Source organism: Nannobrachium achirus (genome assembly GCF_963921795.1).
Source record: "Nannobrachium achirus genome assembly, chromosome: 8".
Taxonomy (NCBI): domain Eukaryota; kingdom Metazoa; phylum Chordata; class Actinopteri; order Myctophiformes; family Myctophidae; genus Nannobrachium; species Nannobrachium achirus.
Window position 1 is genome coordinate 39,521,320 of NC_137817.1, and position 14,707 is coordinate 39,536,026.

The 14,707-nt window shown below is 41.2% G+C and overlaps 2 protein-coding genes across 2 annotated transcripts in view; both read left to right on the forward strand.

Annotated features, from left to right (window-relative positions):
• The window catches only part of LOC308290100 (Fanconi anemia group J protein homolog), a gene marked incomplete at its 3' end in the record, with an annotated part of 82,834 nt that overhangs the window by 38,580 nt on the left and 29,547 nt on the right, over positions 1-14,707 (forward strand). Inside the window, exons 17-24 of the mRNA XM_080731875.1 lie at positions 103-215; positions 350-432; positions 706-1,038; positions 3,134-3,185; positions 6,874-6,906; positions 7,485-7,549; positions 8,660-8,875; positions 9,604-9,746. Of these exons, the coding sequence (XP_080588001.1) occupies positions 103-215; positions 350-432; positions 706-1,038; positions 3,134-3,185; positions 6,874-6,906; positions 7,485-7,549; positions 8,660-8,875; positions 9,604-9,746 (1,038 nt within the window). The remainder of the gene's footprint in view (positions 1-102; positions 216-349; positions 433-705; positions 1,039-3,133; positions 3,186-6,873; positions 6,907-7,484; positions 7,550-8,659; positions 8,876-9,603; positions 9,747-14,707) is intronic.
• LOC308289783 (uncharacterized protein) lies at positions 1,141-4,364 on the forward strand. Its single transcript, XM_080731536.1, has 2 exons — positions 1,141-1,233; positions 3,259-4,364. Exon 2 carries the CDS (start codon positions 3,273-3,275, stop codon positions 4,125-4,127), a length of 855 nt encoding a protein of 284 aa, XP_080587662.1. The 5' UTR covers positions 1,141-1,233; positions 3,259-3,272; the 3' UTR covers positions 4,128-4,364.

Sequence of the window (14,707 nt, forward strand, 5' to 3'; positions counted from 1 at the left end):
GTCTCATTTTGTATTTGTGATTTCAGTTGTTTTCCATCCGTGTTCGGTTTGCCAAATAGCTTCCCGCATACGGTCCTTTGAACTCTGGGCCTGTTGTTTCAGGTGGAGCTGAAGATGAAGTACAATGACCAGCACTGCAAAACCAGGGGTCTTCTCTCAGGCCACCGCTGGTATGAGATCCAGGCATATAGGGCTCTGAACCAGGCACTGGGGAGGTGAGCATGTGGACGTACTCTATAGCCAATCCATCTTCTGTATTCAGCTTGTCATCAAAGGCTTTGTGTTCTGCCATCAATCTTTCTTCACTCAATCGTACAAGAAAATAATACAATGGTATGAATTTCTGCAGGTGTATCCGTCACAAGAACGACTGGGGGGCTCTAATTCTGGTGGACGACCGTTTTAGGAACAATCCCAATAGATACATCACAGGTACCGAAACACTTTCTATTATATGAATGAAGGCTGCTCTTTTTGCCTGTTGTTTTGAAAAGCCTCTCTGCTTGGGCACTAGATGGCAATGGTTGTCCATCCTGAAAATGTTCGATGGAGCCATGGCCATACATTATCTTTCCCTGAAAGTGGTGGTTCATTTTGCATGTAGAGATCAGAGATCAGATTTTAAATCTCAAATTTCAGTGCCAACACGTTCACATGTCATCATCTGTCCTGAATCTGTCCTGAATGTGTGTCCCTGTATCTCAGGCCTGTCCAAGTGGGTACGCCAGCTTGTCCAGCATCATGACACCTTTGATGATGCCATGGAGTCTTTAGCTGTATTCTCGCAGAGACAGCAGGGGGCACTGAAGGCCCAGGGATGTAGCCAGAGCATCCTCGACACCTCCTCATCCCAAGCCTGTTCCCAGTCACCAGGAGCAATGGTGGGGAAGCTCTCTCCGAATTGCCCCAGCTCAGTCACTCTTCCTCTGGGTTCAGGGCCCCAAACGGCTGCCTCAGTGCAACAACAGACTGAGACGTGCCATCGGAACACAAGTCCCTCCATCAGCTCTGTCGTTTCGGTCATACCAGACAGAGGAGGTGAGTTAAGAAACTGAAATCATTGTTGAAACCAGATGTCTTGGCTAAAAGTGCGTTACGGCAGTTCCCGATTCACCGTACAACTTCTGTCATTTGTGCCACAGTGCGGACTACTCATATCCACATCATCATCATGTTATTCTATGTGCTGCAGTCTTTTCTGGTCCATGTAAAATTGTTTGATTTACATTTACAGTAAGTCCACTATCAACTGTAAATTAAGTCTGAAGTTAGGCAGTCTTTAACTCACTGGACGCCATAAACGTCTATTACGTCTTTGATCCTTAGTGCCATAAACGTCTTTTACGTCTTTTTAATTAATCAAAAGTTTTATAATTTTTTCATAATTGTAATTTAAAAAAAATCGCTCTAGAAGTTAGCCATGAGCCTCCGTGACCGGAGCGATACGGCCGATTTGACTGTAGCACCAGTGTAACACAGTCCGACGGGAAATCGGTATAACCAAACATTGGTTCCGGCCGTTTAAATGTTATCTTAAAACGTTCGTTTATACACTTCCCGTGCTTCCCTGACGAACTATAAGTACTCCAAAAACTCAGAAAATTCACGGGAAACCAGCGGTGCCATCCATTTGGCGATTGCTATCCTTGATCGCGATCGCCAGGGCTCTAAAGTGTATAGCATGCTAGCTAAAAGGCCTGGCCAAAATGTAAACAACAAGGCCCAAACCAAAAAAAAGATGGACGTCTTCTTCCTTCTTCTGTTAGTTGATCAGATAGTAGGAGACCACCACCTGGTGGTTTTCACATGCCATTGCACTCCAGTTTACACACAGGCCCAGAGACAGCATTCACATATGATGATGATCAAGACATCTTACACATGTTCTATTGAAGCCCAAATCTAATGATAGGATATATATATATATATTTAAATATACATGTTTTCCTTTGTAAGAGGGGTAGTGTGGCTTTCGATAGAAGCATAGATTTATATATGTAATTTAAGTACAAAATATGATTTTGGCCCCCATAAAAAGGCAAAATTAAACAAAATGGCTGGCACCAGTTTTGTAGATTTTTAATCAAGGATGGCATTCAGTGAGTAAAGAAGGAAATTTAATTTCTATGTCTTCAAAAAGAAATTTTGGCTTCTGTGTAGTACACAACTAAATCGTAAGTGTGAAATTCATCTTTGAGATTTAAATTTTGTTAAAAATGTTTTACACCCAGGATTCAATTCACTCAAGATTTTGCTGTTTGTACCAACTAGGTTCATCTCTGTTTTGACACAAGCATAATTCTCTTAAGGAGGACAAAGTAGTGCTGCATAATTTCAGTTCCACCATATGTGCGTCCCTTCTGTTTTATTCATGACTGGATGTTATGAAGACATTGCAGTACCCCCGTCACCCCAACCAAAAAAGAAAGTAGAGCCTGGGGGAGCAGCAAAATGGTATTGCATGATGCTCTGTGGATAAGTCTGTGATAAATAAATTAAATGCCACAAAGATTTTAGCTAGAGGAGCCTTGCTGCTTTCACCTACGGAAGTCTCTTTTTTTTGCCTTCAATGGGGGAGGGAGGTCTCACACTTGTGAAGTGAAGACATTTTCGTCTCTCACAGTGAGGATATATAAATCCCTGTTACTGCCCAATTTCCACTAGACTAAAAATAATTAAAATCTTTGAATTTATGTGTGCGCTCAGGGACATCAGACCCGTATGAGAATGATATAACGATGAGATAATGTGGTGAAGTGACGTGTTTGCACATCGTCTCAGCTAGCACCTATTATCTGTAAGGGTCACGTCAAGGGCATGATATTTGCTCAATTTGCTTCGGTGTGGTGGATGGGGTGGCAGGGCTGGATGGGGCTGTGGTGTATGGGTGGGGTGAGGCGGGGGTTGGGGTCGAGATGAGGGACTTGCCTCATTACTGTAAGATCTCTCGCGTGCCCCAGTGTGGCTGGAGCGAGCCGATGAGCAGATGTTGGACTGTTGCTTTTAATCAGATCCCCTTAACCTTTGTCTGGGTTAAATTGAGCGTGAGAATGCATTCACATATCTGTTTACATCGCAGCTTTATAAAATAATTCCGCACCTTCCATTCTGCTCATGCTCAATCTAACTTCAGTTGTGAAGATGGGAATCTTCTGCTTGAGCCCCACCGTCTTTGTTTGCTACAGGTACAATTTGAGAAGTCGTATCCTTTTGTAAACAGACTTGCTAAGAACACACAATTATGTTTTCTTTCTACAGCTTCGCAGAGGATAATGCACACTCATCCAGCAGAATCCCGACCCTTTGGAAATACAGAGGCCAAAGTCCCTCAGGTCACCCCTAAGCCTCTGCACCATCTTTTCACTTCCGTCCCCGTGATCAACCGCCGATTCGTGACACCAATCTTCAAGCAGAGGGAGCCTGGTGACCACCAGCAGTTGTTTGATCCTTCTAATGCCAGTGAGGGTAAAGAGAACCAGGTCAAGACCCTCCCACAGGGTGCGGGACGGGAGTCTGGCCCAGACCGGAGTGCTGGAGATGAGCAGAAAACTGCACCCCCTGCTGCCACCCCAGTGCTGGAGGTATCTGCAGTTGTTTCCAGCTGTGACGGAGAACAACCCTCTGTAGATGATCCATCTCTGCTGGACGTAGACGTAGACGAAGAAGACCAAACAGCTTTCTTCACCCCAGAACTTTTTGAGGATGAGGAGGAAGAAGAAGAAGAAGACGACCCACTAACTGTGCCCAAGTCTCCTCACAGGACGGTTTTAGAAGTTGACAGCCCTGATCTCTGTAACGGGACAGTGCAGATGCAGCCAGGTGAACCCTCTGAGCCCGAGCAGATACAAAAAGAAAGGGAACCCTCTGCCATGGGCAGTGCAGGGATGGAGAAGAATGACAGACAGTCAAGTATGATAAACACGGCAGATGAGTTCAAAGTCCTGTCAGAAATACAGGAGAACAAAACCAAAGGTCAGGAAGGAAAGGAAATGGAAGTGAAGGGCAGAGAGACAGGCAGCAGGACGCACAGGCTGTCCAGGTCCAGACAGAAAGCTCCCTCAACACCATCAGGTAAACTCACCAACTACTTTAGCCCACAGATTAAAACCATAACGTTGGATGACTAGGCTTCACGGTAGGCTCTCCTCAGTCCAGCTAGCTCACATCTCGGATCAATTCCCACTTATCTGCTGTGACAGCTCCAGCATTATCAAGGCCATTAAGGCAGTCGAGTCGCTTAAAAGGAAAAACGGCACAAATAATGAAACGTTGGTTAAATTGCAGCGTTGATTTTAATGTGCTGTCCTTTTTAAAAGGACAAAAAGAAATCAAGTCATTAAAATGCAAGAATAAATCCACCTTTTTTCCCCAGGAAAACGGCTGCCTTTCTTTTTAATGAGGTATTCAATTGAGTGCGAGGGTGATGTGTAGACATGCCTGACTTAATCTAAATAAAAGACCTTTGTTTTCAAAATTAAATCACAGCCTTCCAAACATGTTAATTTTGTGATATAATTAAAAACAAATGTTGTGCACATGTGTTTTTTGTTTGTGTGTGCACTGTATGCATCTGCAAGTCTGTTTAGCAGTTAATTTTATTTTATTTTGTGTAATTATGCATAATGTTTATTCTGGGTTAAATAAAATATTGTCTGATGTTTCTGACACAGAAGATGCTATTCTTTTTATCTATTATCTTTAATGATTCAGGCCTTCTCCTAAACGTCGAGGAGTCGCTTCTTGCAGCAGCCAGCTGGGATGCTGAGAATGGTGGGTTGCACAATGTAATGTACATTTCTGAAACAACATACAAGTATATTGTTGGAATCTTATTGACCAGCTATGGTGACATCATCTCTGTACATGTGGGTGGGAAACTAAATTACAATATAACTGCCTCGAATATTAGTTCTGTCTAGTCGTGTAAAAAATAATCCATTCTAAAATGCATCGCAATTCAACGCAGCAACGTGACAGAATCAATAATCAATATAATATACTGTGTGTGTGTGTGTGTGTGTATATATATATATACACGCACGCACGTGTGTGTGTTCTGTAACGGTATATCTGACTGTATTGACTGATGAAAAATGTGCCATGTTGTGCACTAATATAGAAAAGTGTGATGCATCGCAATGCCTCCTAGAATCGAATCAAATCGTTAGCTGGTGAATCTTAATTGAATTGAATCGTGAGGATAGTGTGTGCCAATGTACACCTCTAGTTCAGTCTGTGACCATTTTAATGTAAATCCATTATATATACGTTTTCTTTAGCGTTTGATCCAAATGTGTGGATTGAGGTACTGAAGTTTTTTTTTTTTTTTGTCCATTCAACCTCGGTAAGGGATGTAACTGCAATTTTGAAATGTCTACTATTAATACTATTAACAGTTCCATTCTTTATAAGGGTTTATTGTGAAATTACCTCTCCTCAGTATAAAGGTTTCATAATCCGTCCTTCCCAGTTTGCAAAAAGAAATATATATACATTATTTTTTAGTTTTTTTTAATGGCCAAAAGTGCTGTAGTCATATAATATATAATATATATATATATATATAATACATTCATGTTATAAAACAACATCATGGGATGGGTTGAGGTGGAGGCATACGAACAAATTAAACGTGATTAGACATGATTTGTCTCATTACTGTTCCAACTTGAGCAATGTGGTGTTTGCTCAGGGGAGCATGGAGCAGACAACTATTTCATTAAAGCCTTTCCGTTGCTCATCAGCTGCTTTACTGGGACCCATGCTTATGTAATTGCACATGGCTGCTCGTTAACATCAGTCTCAGAGGAATGCGCACGGAGAAGGCAAGCGAATGTGTGTTAAAAAGCACCCTAATAGGTCGTCTACATCGAAAGAGTAATGTCTGTAGTTTTTCCCCCTTTTATGTAATTTAGCTTTCTTTTCTGACTTTCTCTGGAATACAATCTGTGGAATCAGTTTAGGTGTATTATATGTATACACATTTATATAATATTTGTATTTATGTATTGCTATGCAATGTCCTAGCTAGCCAGTAATAAACACCTTGTCTTTTAGCTTGATTGAACAATCTTTTCACAGCAGCCATTTGAGGGGTATAACTACTTGGGTTAAATAATTAGGTTATGTTTTGTTTGATTTTATTCTTATTAATTATCTTATGTTTTTGTTCCTACTGCATATGGGTTTGTCATATTTAATCTCTTTAATCTAATGTTTTTATGATCTTTGCAGAGGTAGGTTTTTATTTTGAAGTGCGTTTAGTCTATGCCTGTTGTATGAAAAGTGAACACATCCAAAGTTAACGGTTTTACCTTAGGCTGAGTTTACCCATCAAAATAGCTGCTGTGAAAAGAGGCCAGATTAAGTATGTTGACTAACCGACAGGCCATGGTGATCTAGCCCTTGGTGCAGGAAGAGATCCAATTCACCAGACTCGGACCAGATGTAGCCTGAGGAGAAAAGAGCAGGCTAAAGCAGGCCCTCATCCCAAATCTTCATCCAGGTTGGGCTGGCCATCCAGGGTCAGGGGTGCCAGAAAGACCGTTGGTCCCAAAGTTAAAGAGACCGTAGCACCGAAGACTGTAGCTCCTGTGTTGGCACTTAATATAGCCTTTGTCAAAGATGATGACAGGAGTTTGGAGACTCGACGTTGCCTCAAACAGGGCCTCAAACTGACCGTGTGCTCTAGTTTGAACGATTCACTGAGGTCCTCTGGGCACGAGAGTGCATTGAAAGGCAAGGGAAAAGTGACTGACAGCCCTGTTGGTCCTACCATGGTGGAAATTGACATAGTCACTCCTAAATGCAAAAGTAGATTAGAGATGCAAGGTGACGGAGAAACATGGTGTAATCTGCCCCCTCTACCAGTAGATGGTCCTGGAGGTCAGGACATGAAGACGGCAGGTAAGTCAGTCTGATGATATTGTAGATATCCACCCACGTACGTACGTGCGTGCATGCGTGCGTGTGTGTGTGTGTGTGTGTGTGAATTAGATCTCTATTTAACATGAATAGTCTTACCTTTGCTGCCCTCTAAGCTTGCACCGAGTAACCAGGATACTCGCAGTCCATACACTTTGAAGGTTTTCATTCAAAAGAACAACCAAGAACATCTTTTTTATGCTGGTGGACAAGTGTGCAGACATTTCAGGCTGTGGTCATCAGTGTACTACACTAAATTAATTAAAATAGTCTGTATTTTGATCAGCCAACATACCGGTAAATGATTTCACTCGAGACTCGCAGCATCTAATCACTAACAATCCATCTAAGTAACAGGGTCCATGTCATATTGCCCAACACACTGCTAAATAAACACTATGAGGCACACATAGTCAAATATGCTGTGTAATAATTACAATAAGTGTAATAAAAAGGACTCGGCACATTTTGCCAGGTGAAACAGTTAAAAGTACTATGCAGTGGGATTATTTTGTCAGTGAATTGTAAAGTGAAGAAATAAATTATGTTTTCTGATACAGGAATAAAAATACAGCGGTCCTGCAAACAGAAGAGCAGGGGAGTTCGGGCCACTCGAAAAACAAAGGTGTGTGCCTTATGCCACAGACAAGGAATTTATTATTTACTATGATATTGTTTGCTTCATATATCTGGGCTTTTTTCAGATGAACCTTTATTCAGATTCTTAATGTTCTATTCTAGTCCGATATTTTTTGGTAAAAAAAAATATTTCGCTTACAGCAGCTGAAAATACAGAAACCATGTGCTGTGGGATTGTACTGTGCTGTGTGTTCCCTAGAGCTACTTCCACTGGTGAAAGGTAACTTCTTAAGATGCGAGATTCTCTGCACACAGAGCCATTCTGACAGTGCCTCTACGGTATGCACCAGCATGCATTGCCCATAACCACCTCATTAATCATAGCTGCAGAACGAATAAGGAAATTAAACGTAAAAATATGGTTCCTGAGTATTGGGTTTGTTCCTTACTCTGCGGTGTCTCACGTGGATCAAGGTCGCCTGAGACGGCAGATGAGACGGAAGATGATTCACGCTACTCAGTGAAATCACAAACCAGGCTGTTACAACTTGTAATGGCGATATAGAGATCAAGCCAACTACTGTCCCTGTTCCTTAGACATAGTTCCCTCAGTGACTGGTTGGACACAGAAATTTGGCCATAATAAATAACATGGTTTTTATTAAGGGTTCTGAATTGTCTTTTTTTGGCTCCTACAGTAAGAAGGTGTATTTTTGAGTGGTGCTAACCGCTCCTACATCTGGACTTGGGTGTGTACAGTATGTCCGTCTCACAAAGTTTGGCATTGTCCAAGCTTCACGCGACACTTAATGAAATTAACTCCTACTTCTGGCTTTATGTGTAGGATATGTACTGTATGTTTGCCCTGCAGAGCTTGGCATTGCTTTGCGGGACGCTTAATGAAATTAACTCATAAATAGCACCGCTAACATCACACTGGATGTGATTAATTTAAACGAAAAATATCCATTAAGGTTTTGGGTGCATGACTGAAGATGTCTAACTGTGTCTTGTTTCAGGAAACGGTACTATTCGAATTATGTTTTTTTTTTTTTTGCAATGACTAATACATGGAAAAAAGGTGAGAAATTACCTGTATGTTCCTTTGATAAAAAAAAAGTTACTGTTGACTGACTTGTGATTTCACCCTCCACAGGAGCTTTGCTAAGCGCTGTGAGCGAAATGGAACATTTAGCTCCTCTAAGCAACAACACACATTGGCATGTAGCACCTACTACAGATTACTGCCAGTGTGTACCACGTCAACACTCAGTGCCTCACAACTCATCATTGCTGCTGCGGGTCCAGAGTGCTTCAGCTCTGCAGGCCATTAGAGAGGCTTTGCAGCCCTACAGTGATAACACTGTAACTGGTGGGTTCAACAGGGGTTGGGATGAGATATGCTCTACTCTGTTTCTTGCTACTGTAGTCTAGCCACATAAATGGCTGTGCAAGATGTAGTTCTTTTCAGGAGTCCGTTTATTTGGAGTAGTCTGGGATCACTTCACTTTTCAGGGTTGTAACCGGTCTGGAGCGGAAACATGTTGTAGTACTCAAAGGACTACAATTTGCCGGAAAGATCAAACCGGATTCAGTTTTAACCTAAAATATTCCTCTGCGCTCAAGGACACACTTTTAGGGCCTACCTAATAAACTCCTTGATGCGGAGTAGTTTTGCTTTTGAAAAATTAGTTTGGTATATGCATCTTTTAGTCCAACTTTTAGCGACTGGCAAGACTACACTAGGCTACTCCAGCATTTTAATAGGGATTGGGGAAACAAACGGGGGGAACCAAATCAAAGCGACGCCGCTTCTAGTGGTTTCTGCGCTTTAGGTGGAAACCAAACGGCCTGTAGTGAACGAACACCAGGCTTTCTCTCAGAACGCCTGGTGGGCGAGGTTAATTTGGAGTGTAATTTGTCTCATTCTTGAAATGTACCGCAATACATTTTTTTTGTAGAAAAACAATATTTACATAATGTAACATAACATGTAATGCATTCTTAATTAATGTTGTATCATTGGTTTTGCTTTAATTGCTGATATGCAACCTCAGAATATATTTGAAGTTGTTTTCCCAATCGTTCTCATTCATGCAGCATATAATGCCATCTGGACCCATGAGGAAGGCTGTGTCACCAGGTTTCTGCAGTGCAAGGGCTGTAAGGCTCAGAAACCACCATGGTCTGTGTCCTTCATTGCAGCTGAGGTCCATTACCCTCGAAACCCATCGCTAGACCAGGTGGGTCTGAGAACCAGTCATTTGTTATTGGTCTTAAGCTGTGTGTGTGTGTGTGTGTGTGTGTGTGTGTGTGTGTGTGTGTGTGTGTGTGTGTGTGTGTGTGTGTGTGTGTGTGTGTGTGTGTGCGTGTGCGTGTGCGTGTGCGTGTGCGCGTGTGCGTGCGTGTGTGTGTGTGTGTGTACGTACTGTACTGTACTGCTGTATATACTGTGGTGTGTGTGTGTACTTTACTACTGTATATATACTGTGTGGTGTGTGTGTGTAGCGTGAACAACAGAAGGTAACCATCTTAGAAACTACAGTACATACAGTAGATACAAGTCTTACTACTGTACGTATGCAACTAGGTTTTGCCGGCCCTACCCAGGGCCATATCGGAATGGGATATGAAAAATCTGAGATACATATTGGTCACATGACTACCGAGATAATGCCTTGGTACCCATTTGTGTGAGTTTGGACAGAAATTGACATGACCTATATTGGGAGATGCGTCATGGGCCATTTTCTTTTTTCAAAATGTGAAATGGGCCATTACACCACCATCATGGCAGATTTAAAAGAAATGGGGTAGAGGTTCTTCCTTGGCCTGTGCAAAGTTTCATATCGATCGGTCAAGCAGATAGGAGCATAAAGAACATGACTAGTGATGCATCACTAGTCATGGTGAAATACTACTAGTAAGACACCTGAGGGTGGAATGCGACCTCAGGGTGACATGCGTAGGGCGAGGTCGCGCCAATTCTTGACTATCTGGCCAACCACAGCGTTTCTCTGACGATTCTAGTTGTTATCATTCTGGGGGGAGTTTGTTCATGTTTTATGTGACAGTATATGGGACAGTCATATGGGACTACCGTCATAGACAGTAGCCATTGTTAGGCCGGAGTCAATGGCTGTCTGTCTGACTGAGTCATTCTGTACCACATCTCCATGTTTAGGCCAAACAGGTTTGCTCCAGTTCCATATGACATATTGGACTAGACTATCTCCATATATAGTGTTATCCACATCTCCATGTTAGGACTCATATATGGGCATAAAAAGTATGTCATGTGACATCACTTCCTGTACAGACAGTCAGCCATTGACTCCGGATTAACAATGGCTACTGTCTATGACGGTAGTCCCATATGACATATTGGACTAGACTATCTCCATATATAGTGTTATCCACATCTCCATGTTTAGACAGCCAATGACTCCGGCCTAACAATGGCTACTTTCTATGACGGTAGTCCCATATGACATGATGGACTGGACTATCTCCATATATAGTGTTATCCACATTTCGTGTAGCCGCCCTGTACAGGAAGTGATGTCACAACTTGCTGACATCACACTGACATCACAGAGGATACGGAAGGACGGTCACGAGGATACGGAAGGAAGGTCACTCAAGCGACACGGTTCTTCAGAGTATATGCGACCTTTGGTCGCAAAAATATCTCAGGATTGTGTTGATTGTGTCCCAAACAACAATAAAATAAGATCTGGTTGTCCCAGAGGTGAAGTGGGCCTTTAAGCAGTCGTTAACTGCATAAATGCCTAACTTGGATAACATGAATATTAAATTGTGGAATTGTATACTGTACCCTCCGTCACCCATAGATATTATGGTTGCAGCGTTTACTAAGGAGTCACCATATGTGGTTGTACATACAATACATGTAATACGTACAGAATGATAGTTTGGAGGTTGGCATTGGGTTGGCACAAGAGTAAAGTACTCACCCATCACCATAGAGACCGTGTAGCTTCATTGGTGTGTCTGTCTGGCCTGTGTTGTGCACTCCAAACACAATTGGTTGTTTTTTGTAACTGGTTGACGGGGCACCTGTTAACCAGAGAGCAGAATTAATGGATAGCGTGTTCCTCTGCATGTGTTAGACGTGATTCTCTACAGTGACCGCGTGGTTAGCAGTGATAGGCATTGTGCTTTGTTTGACAGACAGTAACAAAGATTGATTGGAGATTGAGAAAATGGTCACCTACAGTTGAAATCACACGCCCAAATGGTATTTTAGATGAAGACTTGTATAGTTTCTTTCCTGGTGCCTAAAACCAGAAGTGTTTGAACAAGTAGTATATGTGACAGATGGAGGTGGCATGCAAAACAATGTCTAACACAGCTATACTGTAATAATTGATTGGGGGTTTGATGATGCATGAACATTATAAAATAGTCCTGTGGAGTCAATCAGGGTGTTTGCAACTTTAAGCTGGCAATCTGGGAACATAAAATAAATGAAGTTAGATTACTGCTTTATTCTGGGGTTTGTAGCTTACATATCTATCGTGCACAAAGAGAACACCGGTTGTGCCTGGAGGCCTTTGTAGATATCAATCAATACTCACCCCCGCCCCTCCCATAATCTGCCTTACAGTTGTGGTAGAATTGAGTTGTGGTAGAATTGAGACAGCTTTCTGGAATGCTTTTGCATGCATGCATTTTTGTCCTTATCGATTTACAAAATCCTTAAGCAGCTTTTGGGTCTACCGGCAGACGGCGATGTCGTGTTTATGTGGCATGGCAGTTAATATTGTACGTGGTCGCACAACTAACTTTATTGATTATTTTTTTAATTATTATTGTTATTGTTCGATTCTTTCAGAAGTTAAGACTCTTGTGACGCCGTAATCACATAATCATAATGTCTGCGATTCAATTCAGTCTTGAGACGTGTGTTGTACTCCAAATCTTTTGCTCTCTCTAGTTTCCAATACTATCCAATCTAAATTTAAATGATTATCAATTAAATACTTTGAAGAGGCACAATCCGCGGAACTAGGATCGATTAGATAGTCATAGTGGTATAGAACTAAAATATAAAATCTTGTTTAACATTTTTTATTATCGTACTAGTTTAGGGTCATTATAATGTGTGGTTGTTCAAGGGGTTACCTTTTGAGGAGGAATACGCAAACACTGGTGGAGAAAACATAGTACACAATCTACTGTAAATTAGTAGATGTTTATTATTATTTAATTATGTTTAATAAAATTATTATTTACTATTCACATCCATCGGTTCGATTCTGGCTCTGGTCCTGTGCTGCCCTTATAGTCCTATACACTATACACTGCCCTGACCAAATAAAGCAGTAACAATGTAATGCTTTTAAAATGTTTTAAAATAACTTAATTATAATAATCCTGATACCAATAAACTAAATATACACCAAATAGTGTTATAATATTATGATACTTATAGTTATTCCTTATCGTCCAACAAGGCATGACAGCATTGTTGAGATTATGACAGTGAACTGTCAGATTACAAAGATTAACCCCGATTGACAGGTCAAGTCAGGTTAAACTGGACAGTAACTTTCCAAACCGTATACTACCTCCTGATCTGAGCTGCCAGTCACCAATGTCTAATCTTTTAATTTAGGGTGTGATGACACGGTAACATTTTAGAGCTAATTGGGTCAAATTATTGATTTATTGATAATGCTCTTCAACAGACAGGAGGTGGTTACCCTCCTTTTATCTTTATTGGAAAAATGTAGTGACATTTGATTGGTGACAGTGAACTGTGGGCGGGATTGTGTCCTCGCTTCCAAGTCATTGATTGGATAAATCCTTTTCAACTGACTGGACCACCTGTTTTCTCTGACCAGGGACAGTTATTCAGGCTACTGGATGACTTCAATTGAGTCTATATCCTTGCATGAGAAGTGGCTTTCAGTTGTGGGCACTGAAATGTGATTATTGAGGGCTGGGGTCACGTCATGTGTTATTGACTGGCTAACATAATGATAATAATACTTGAAATGTATATAGCGCTTTTCTATGTACTCAAAGTCACTCTACATGTGTTCACAATGTTCACAAATATGTTAAGATATACAGTAAAAATAGCAGTTTAATCATATGTGAAAAACAAATCTGGAAAGAGCACTGTGGGATGACCAGCCCATATAAAAGTTTATTAAGAGCATTACATGTGTAATAATTTCAGATTTAGGTGGTACCATTAGACAATTGCACTGTGCATAGCTCATTCAGTTCTCTGTAAGATCTATCAAACATATTACTGAGTATGCGTCCAAACACAATAGTTCCACTGAGTAATCCCACAGAAATGAGGATGAAATGTTCATGTTGTAGTTGTTCTAGATAATCAAGCTCACTTAAAGGACTATGTTCTTGGAAAAGTGCAATTATTTAGCAGGTGTCATAGAGGAACCGTAACATTTTGGCCAACTGGATTACACAGTTTGAATCTCACAAAGCCAACCATTCACATGCACATCCCGGCTCCGCTCTGCTGCATGGGTTTCTGTGATGATATGCTTTTGTACAATTCACTTGTTCTTTAAAAGACGTATTATAATAATATATATTTTTTAAAGGACAAAATATGTTTTCTTTGGTTGGTGGGGGTCTTCTTGCACGAATCGTTCAAAGTTCCTGCTGTTCAGTTGTGAATTTGACAGACACCATATTGCACTTAAACCTTTGGAGTCTGTCTGCATGCAATCGCCAGACAGCTCCAGGCTGTGTTCTTGAGCCATATCAACAGAGTACGGCATCCTTGGCGTGCGGCACGACACACTTCAGCAAGTTTGCTTGGCATCATCAAACACTGATTCTAACACGTTAATCTGATTTGGTCATTGTTTTCATAATAAGCTCACTTTGTCACGTGCGTTACTTGACCCTTTGCCCTCCCAATACCTGCTTTTGTTGTTTTGTCCAACCTTTTTGCCAGACTAGTCATATTATTGTTTTAAATAGTGACTCTGGATCGATAATGGGTACAGTAGATACGCAGGCACCATGTGCGCGTTAATATGTTCTGTTATGGCACAGATTAGATTTGAACCATGCTGATACAGTGACCTTTCAATGCCCCAGTGGATATTAAAGCTGATTATTTTCATCTGAATGATTATTGTATTAAAAATTGTCTAGGTTTCCATTCAATAAAACCATATGTTTCATTGAATGG

Excerpts from the sequence above, each read along its gene's own strand:
- LOC308289783 (XM_080731536.1), top strand. The coding sequence starts at position 3,273 with ATGCACACTCATCCAGCAGAATCCCGACCCTTTGGAAATACAGAGGCC.